This window comes from Manis pentadactyla, chromosome 13, assembly GCF_030020395.1.
Source record: "Manis pentadactyla isolate mManPen7 chromosome 13, mManPen7.hap1, whole genome shotgun sequence".
In the NCBI taxonomy this organism is placed as follows: Eukaryota; Metazoa; Chordata; class Mammalia; order Pholidota; family Manidae; genus Manis; species Manis pentadactyla.
Window position 1 is genome coordinate 49,874,374 of NC_080031.1, and position 9,217 is coordinate 49,883,590.

At 37.9% G+C, this 9,217-nt stretch overlaps 1 protein-coding gene across 1 annotated transcript; it reads right to left on the reverse strand.

Moving 5' to 3' along the window:
• Positions 1-4,299: 4,299 nt before the first annotated feature.
• LOC118913148 (olfactory receptor 2T29-like) lies at positions 4,300-5,262 on the reverse strand. Its single transcript, XM_036886917.2, has one exon. The coding sequence runs from the start codon at positions 5,260-5,262 to the stop codon at positions 4,300-4,302; it is 963 nt and encodes a 320-aa protein (XP_036742812.2).
• Positions 5,263-9,217: the final 3,955 nt, after the last annotated feature.

The following is a 9,217-nucleotide window of genomic DNA, read 5'->3' on the forward strand; positions in this document are numbered from 1 at the left end:
GGAGTTAGTCTCTAAGGCCATGGAGGTGCACTGATATCCCAACACAAGGGACCCAAGGAAGACAACACCAAGACTTATAATAATTAAAATGGCAAAGATCAAGGATAAGGACAGAGTATTAAAAGGAGCCAGAGAGAGAAAGAGATCACATACAAAGGAAAACCCATTAGGCTATCATCAGATTTCTCAAAAGAAACCTTATAGGTCTGAAGAGAGTGACATCATATATTTAATGCAATGAAGCAGAAGGGCCTCAAACCAAGAACACTCTACTGAGCAAGATTATCATTTAAATTTGAAGGAGGGATTAAACAATTTCCAGATAAGCAAAAGCTGAGAGAATTTACCTCCCACAGACCATCTCTACAGTGTATTTTAAAGGGACTGAAATAGATGGAACTGTTCCTAAGGCTAAATAGCTATCACCAAAAGAAATAAAACTACAGTAAAGAAAGTAGGCCAATTAATTACTAAGCAGATACAAAATCAAATCAACCTACCCCAAAGTCAGTCAAGGGATACACAAAGAGTACAGAATATCTGCAAAGTGTAGCCAGTATTAAATGAGTAGATCAAGGTTAAACAGAGGTGGGTGGGGTAAGAATTTCATCAAAGAGGTACAATGAGCCAATGGCACCATCAAAGGGGTGCTCTCTGCAGTGTTGGTCCCAAGGGGCAGCAGGAGGAGCAGTGGTTTGCAGGACCCGTGGCAGCTGAAGCTGTAAGGGGGGATGACCATTGCTGACACCTGGTCCCCAGGTGGAGGAACTCAGCCAACTCTGGCCGAGAAGGTGCTGAGGGAGTAAATACCCAGACCTCAGTCTGCTCCTGCCCTCCAGTCCCCTGCTGGGCTCTCTCACCAGACAAACCATCCAGAAGGCGGAGGGACAAGTCGCTGCCTCTGGCCACAGAGCAGACATGGAGGAGCAGAGATGCGTGAGGGGGAGAACAGAGACTCTACAGCACAGTCAGAATATGAACAGTTGCAGCTCTTCCTTCTCAGACGGTGGGTCTAAGTTAGTTACTACTGTACAGCATGCAAATTAACAATTTGTATAAAAATTAAGAGGTAATTGGTCATTTGAGTCTGTAATACCCCACTGGGGATCTGTCCTACAAATGTAATCATATATGTAAGGAAAGACATTTGCATAAAAAACTCATTATTTGAGCAATATTTATCAAGACAATACAATAGCACCATTAAGTTGTTAATGGGGAATTTTATTTATTTATTTAATAATATCGACCTATTTATTTACTGTTCTCATTGAATTATACATGATATGACATAAAATCTTATATTAGCTCTATGTGTACAAAACAGTGACTTGAAGATTATGAAATACTCACCACTATAGGTTCAGTTACCATGTCACGTACACAGTTAATAAAGTAATACTGACTATATTCCCTATCATGTACTTTTTGTCACCATGACTTTTTTATTTTTAAGTAGAAGTTTGTGCCTCTTTATCCCATTTACCTATTTCACCAAAATGCCTACCTGCTCCCTTCTGGCAACCACCAGCTTGTTCTCTGTATTTATGAGTCTGTTTTTGTTTTTGTTTTTGTTTATGTGCTCACTTTATTCTATTTTCTAGATTCCACATATAAGTGAAATCAAATGATATTTGCCTTTTTCTGTTAGCATTCTTAACTTTCATTTGACATACCATTTTGGTCTATACATATTGTCATAAGTGGCAAGATTTCATTATATCTTATGGCTGATTAATATTCTATTATTTATATATACCATATCCATCTTATTAGTAGGTGTTATCCATTGATGAACACAGGTATCATTTCTATATCTTGGCTATTGCTTGTAATTATGTAATAAATGTAGGAGTGAGTGCATACTTTCAAACTAGTGTTTTCATTTGCTTTACATAAATACTCAGCAATGGAATTACTTGATCATATGGATTGTTATTTTCAGTTGTTTGAGGAAATTCCATACCCTTCCCCATAGTGGCTGCACAAACTTATATTCTCAGCAACACCTCATGAGGGTTCTCTTTCTCCACATCCTCACCAGCACCTGTTATTCCCATTTTGACTGGTGTGATGTGATTTCTAACTATGTTATTAATTTCTGTCACCTGATGATTAGTTATGTTGAGCATTCTTTCATGTGTTTTGGTCAACCCTATGCCTTTGGAAAAATCCCTATTTGAATATTGTACTCATATTTAATTGGATTATTTCCTTTTCATGTAGAGTTGTGTAGGTTCTTTATATGTATTGGATATTTACCTTATCACACATATAATTTACAAATATATTCTCCCATTCTGTAGGCTGTCTTCTCATTTAGTTTATGCTATCCTTCACTGTTAAAGTTTTTAGTTCGATGTAGTCCAAATGCATATTTTTGCTTTTTTTCCTGTTGTACTAGGGAAACATATCCAGGAAAAAATTCTAAGGCTGATGCACAAGAGCTACTGCCTGTGTCATATTTTTGTTTTATTGAAATGTAGTTGATATAAAATATTATATTGGTTTCAAATGTACAATATAGTGGCTTGACAATTGTATATACAAAGTGCTCACCCCAATAACTGTAGTTAACTTTTGTCACTATACAAAGATTACAACATTACTTGCTATATTCCCTGTATTATCCTTCTATCCCTTTGACTAATTAGTTCTTGTAATTCAAAGTTTGTACCTCTTTATGTCCTTCACCTTATGCACACCCATAATCCCCCTTTTTTGAAGAATATGGTAGTACACAACATTTTGTTTAATTTTGTTCATTACTTTCCCTATGTTTTGTGTGTTGTAAGTGGAACCATGAAAGATCTGTATCATTATGGTTGGCCAAGGTGAGAAGTGATACATGTGCTTTTCAATTACTTAGATTGGAAGTATACATATTTTATTAGTTCTGTTTTACTGTGACAAAAATATTGGACATTGTTCCACATTGTCTCCCCAAACACTACAGATCCGTAGTTTACAGTCATCAACTAATCATGGTCAGTGTGCAACCATGTCTGTGGCTTTGTGAAGCAGGTCCAAGGCCCCACACACTCCAAATAACCTTCCCCACAGGCCTTCCTGGTGCTCAGCGTGTCCAGGTGCACATAGACCAACACCGTTCAGCTCCCCATCCATACTCACCTGCTCCCCTGACCTCCCGTGTTCAGGTCACCATTTGACTGTCATCAACTTAACATCACTAAAGTGCTAGTCTGGTCTTACCAATACTGTTTGTAAAATTCAACATCACAGAAGGCTAAGAAATGAGTCAATAGCATGCAGCATGGAAGGAAGGGCCACTGGAACATTTCCCTCTCTGGCCTGGATAACTGTATGACTGCTGCTCATGCTTTTCTGGGGTATCTTGTCTCTGAGCTAGTTCCCCACGATCCAGCCTCCTAAACTCCACTGAGGTAACATCTAGTCACCGTTTAACACTGAGATTTTTAGATATTAATATGACATAAGAAATATATATATTGAGTAATTGATTCAATAAATGAGTTTCACTATTTGCTTTCTTCATTTTTCTACAAATTTTATACTTCAAAACTTAACTCTGATGTCGCCTCATTCAAGGGACCTTCACCAATTCATATTCCAACTATTTGCTTATAGTTTTCCCATGGCCTAAAACATCTACTTGTTGGGGAATATTAATCACCACTTGATGCCTTTGTTGGAAAATGTGGGATGAAGTAGACAAAATAAAAGTTTGCAGGTGACTGTCTTGGTAATACTGGGGTACTTTGAAAGGAGCATTTTTAGAAGATAGTATATCATATACACTGGCACCAAATAGAATGCAGACACAAGAATTGGAAACAATGAAAACTCAAAAAAAGGAGAGAGGATTGAAATCTTAACCAATTATATGGAACAATTTTACATTTATATTAAAGTAGCATGGATATGAGTGGTACAAACAATAACCACATGCTCTTTACCAAGGCTCTCCAGTTAATAACATTCTACCATTTTTGCTTTATCATTTCTCTGTCTTTCATCACCCTCTGTCATTTAAATCAATTTAACACTTTCTTATATTTTCCCTCTAAGTGTTTTTGCAATAATATGGATATCCTTCTACAGAAAGTGCAGTTATTAACTCAGTAAATGTAACACAAATAAGGATTGTATAATTCATTTTGAATAGAGAAGGGTCAGAAATTGAAGAGTTTTCTACTACATGGAAATAATTTTTAAAAGAGGTGTGAAAATTCTAAAAGTCTAAATAATAATTCTGCTATAAGTTTCTAAACTTATGATGTGTAGAGAGAATACTAAGCACATTAATATCAAGATTTCCTACTTTATGGTTTCTTGAAAGATGGGTCTCACATTCAACATTTTCTTCAGAGCTCCCATAACATCCTTATTCCTTAGACTATAGATCAAAGGGTTTAGCACAGGAGTGAGTATGGTGTAAAAGACAGACACCACCATGTCCTTCTCAGGGGTGTGGAAGGAGCTGGGGAGCATGTAGGTGTAGACGGCAGCCCCATAGAAGAGGGTGACCACAGTCATGTGGGAGGAGCAGGTGGCAAAGGCCTTCCTCTGGCCCTCTGCTGAGTTCATCCTGTGGATGGTGAGGAGGATGAAACCATAGGAGCCTGAAATGATGGTCACAGGGATGAGCAGCATGAGGATGCAGCAGAGGTACATGAGTGTCTCATACAGAGAAGTGTCTGAGCAGGAGAGCTTCAATACAGCAGGGACCTCACAGAAGAAATGATGGACCTCCCGGGATCCACAGAATGGGAAGGTCATGGTGATGGGAGTGAGCATGAAGCCATCTATGGATCCCAAGAACCAGCAGCCAGATGCCAGGAGGCCACACACCCTATGGTTCATGAGGACAGGGTAACGGAGAGGATGGCAGATGGCTGCATAGCGGTCATAGGCCATAGCAGCCAGGAGGAAACATTCTGATCCTGCCAGTGTCACATAGAGGAACATCTGCATCCCACATCCGGGGGCTGAGATTGTGTTCACACCCGTGACCCGGTCCACGAGCATCTTGGGCACAGTGACGGAAATGTATGTCACGTCCATGAGAGACAACTGACTGATGAAAAAGTACATGGGGGTGTGGAGGTGGGCCTTAGAGCATATCAGAAGGATCAGGATGGTGTTTCCAGACAAGGCCATCAGGAAAACCATGAAAACAACCACGGAGAGGAGAGCTGGGTGTTTGGATTGACTGAAGATTCCCAGCAGGATGAACTCTGACTTTCCTGAGTGGTTGACCATCCAGGTGGTGTCCTCCATGATTTCACCTGGCCCACCAAGGAGAGAAGTAATGGATCACTCATGAGATGTCATCTGCTGAATGACTCTTTAGTGTGTGAGCATGTGTGTGTGTGTGTGTGTGTGTGTGTGTGCGCACGTGCCATCAACCCAGTTATGCTAAGTGGAGGAAACCCTATGGTCCTAGAGACTGATACGTTACACGTTACCTGTAATTCTATGAATATGCCAGGAGATTAATAATGCACAACTGTGAGACAAAATAACTAGTCACTTGTGAAGTTGTTAAAGTTCATAGTCATGAGATGACCTCATGATATATCCGTTTATCAAGTAGGGAAATTTGCATAATCACAGGTCTATGCAAACACCAAAAGTGAATTATTAAAAAAGGGATATCACAGTCTTCTAAAATTTTCGTTATAAGGGCTCAGAATTCATTAACATATCAGGTGTAAAGAAGGAATTCGGATCTCAAAAATTCTTGAAGTTGTACTCCATATAAAAATGATTTTATGTTTCACCATATATGCAAATACTGAGTCATGACATTGTACACCTGAAAATAGTATAATGTTATATGAGAATTACACCTTAATATATAAACGGACTTAAAAATTAGCTGAATCACAGTCTTAGATAATTCATATGAACGTTTGAACCCATTGTGCCCTTGAGACTGGGTCACATGTTGAAGCACTGAAGTTGGGTGGGTTGAGCTGTATATTCAGAAGTAGCCTGTGGGCCTCACCAAGGAACCCTTTGGACATCCTAGGAGCAACGTTAGGAGCCCAGACTCTGAAGCCGTACTGCACCTGTGGGTCGAGCTTATCCTGCACCCCTATTCCCCTGTCCACTCTACATAAAATGAGGGCAACCACACTGATCTCAGCTATGGTTAGGAATAAATGAGCTAAAATTATGCAAGTGCTTAGATAATGACCAGTTACAGTGAATACACATATATACCACTAGTTTAAATAATTAATATATAGAAAGAGAATTGCACAGAATATATGCAAGCGAGGGCTCTTGCTCTTATTGTCTGGTGATATAAGATGCACCATTAGGTCAGTTCACCATTTTTAGTAAATATATATTCTTTAGATAATTTGTATTTCATAATTTCTGTATTCCTAAAGGATTTATGCATGAATTTGTCTATGTATTTTTACTTATATTATACATACTTACATGTGTATATAGACATAGATAATTTTTATAATTATAAAAACTTTAAATTAATAAACACAAGTATATAAATATAAATGAATATGCACATATAATATATCTCTTATTTTAGTTCTGGTTAAGCAGAACTTCATGCTGATAACCATTTTTTTTCTATGTAGTACATGTTTTTCTATGTTGCAACTCATCATCTTAAAACCTCTATCATTTGCTGTAAATATCAGAGGACAAGGAATAGGATTTAGAGGGCCATTGGTATTTATCAGACAAGCTTTCATTTTTCCAAATGTTATCTTTTTTAATGTACACAGAAGATAATTTTCATGGAAACTGAGATGCAAAGAGGAAACCAGAATAACACGGAGAGATTCCTGACTTCAATTCCCAGTGGGCTCCTCTGTCTTGCTGCTCATGGGCAGCTTCTGAGTCATCTGAAGATGAATCAGAGGCAAAATAAAATTCATGACACTTAGGGAGGTCACAGGTCTATGCAATCAGTCTATTTAGGAACAAATGTTATATAAATATGATTTAAAGTAGAATTTTTAAATAACTACAATATAAATAAAATAAATGATAGATGCAAAAGATCTTTCTTAAGGGAATAAGTGATTGTTTATCTATTTTTTCATGAAGATTAGATCTCTGCAGATTTTCTGTTTCTGACAAGTTAAAATGCAGTAAAGGGGAAAATATGGGCTCCTTTTTTCTGGAGAGTTGAGAGGTGGTTATATTTCAGGGATATATCACAACGATATTTTACATGTCAAATATATTTTATACTATTGCATTCATTCCAAATGTTAATTACTATAATCAATTTGTTAATAAATTGAATTTATTTGGGGTGTCAAAGCAGCAGACAACACTGACAGCGACTTCAATTTCCTAATGTAAATATCCAAGAAATACGGACATATTTTGTTAGAAAATTAACTGTTCAAAGAGCACCCTCACTGGCATAAGGATTCTGAGCTCTGTGAAAAAGTGAAAAACAGTCTGGATAATTGCAAAACAGACCTGTTTGCCAGTCTATACTTGTGGTCAAAGTAAACATAGCTAACAGAGGGAATAGTCGTGTGACACCTTCAGCTGTTTGCTGAGCGAGTGGAGGGAGACTGGAAGGGAAGTTGGGGTCAGTGGGCAAATCTCTGCTGCATCTCAGTAAATGGGGATCAGTGTCACTAGGCCACAGCAAGCAGCCCGCCTGGGATACAGACAGACAGGGAGCTGCGTCTGCACCACCCTCAGCAGCGGCCCCCACCCCATGCAGACTTACTCTAACGTAATTCCCTGAATTTCATGGAAGCAGTTTAGTGCATCTTTAACTTGAGGTCATGGATAATGTCTGTGGCATAAGCCAAACCTTTATTTGAAGCTGACGTCATTCCAGGAATTGTCATAATGCTCACCACATTCCATCCTTCACAGGAGCCCATGAGGTACCTACTCATCTTACTTTGTCCTTATACATGATGAAAGCTTCAGGTTCTCAGAGTATCTGCCTAATGCCACAAACCAAGCAGAGTGAGAATTCATTTCAGCCCCTGATTTGGCCCACAGGCTGTGCCTCTGCCTCAGGTCTCTTGACAGCAGGGCCTTCCCTCCATGGGGGACGACCTGGTGTTGGGCGCCCATGTCAGCTTTCCTGGGGAACTATAAATATGATGGAGACACTTGTTTCCAGTATTTTACAAACCTCAGAAATCAACTCCAAGTTATCATCCCCACTCCAAGTAAAATAGTAGCTCTACCTCTGTAAATTTCAATCTCAGGAAAAGAAAATGCATCATCCAGTAAATGGGGATGAATGTATATATTCCTTTCCCCACAAATAGTTGGGAAACAAAGACACGTGTCCTAGTATATTGCAATAAATACATGCAATATAGAGAGATTCATAAGAGAAAGCATACATGCTTTTTTCTTAAATACAGATAGGTCAAAATTGAGAAAACACTTTCAGCTAATAGAATGTGAAAGAAGAACAAGTCAAAACAATAATTACCCTTTCCCCTTGCAGTTGTCTTTCTTTCCCTTGCACTTCTGTGGTTGAGACCACCCCAGGTGATGTTTCTCATCCCATCCAGATGGGCTAATGGCGCATGTCCAGGTTAAGTGTACAAATAAGTAGGAGAGTGACATCATCCCTGGTGTTACTATGACCACTGAGTGGATGCTTTTTCTTTTGACAAATCTCCTCTGAGACTCTGATGAGGAATGCAATTAAGAGAGCAAAAGAAGCTAACGGAAAGCCCTGTTATAATTTTTGGATTTATTTCTTATGTCTTAAAAATAATCTTTTACTGTTAATGTTATTATGTATTAAAAGCTTAACTGATATTAACAATAATCACAAATCCCAATACCACTAATAAATTCTTATCTATGAAATATGTTCATGTATATATGAATATATATACTTTCTCACTTAAAGTTCAAGGAAAATTTGTGAAATACTCTTTTTGCTTTTATTTTTCATTGATAATCTGAAACTAATAGTTGAATTGACTTGTCAAAGACAATACCACTAGTTAGTACTATGGTTGGAAGTAAAATTAAGTATATTTCCTTCATAACTTTGTCTTGACCTCTGTTCATTAGATTACTGATTTGTGTACTTTCTTTTGTTACATACATGAAATCTATCTTAATTTACTGCTACCTTATTTTTACCAGTTTCTCAAATTGTTTTAACTTTTTGCAGTTTTATTGAGATATAACTGACAATTAACATTACATAAGTCTCAGATGTATATGTGATGATTTGATATGAGTATGTATG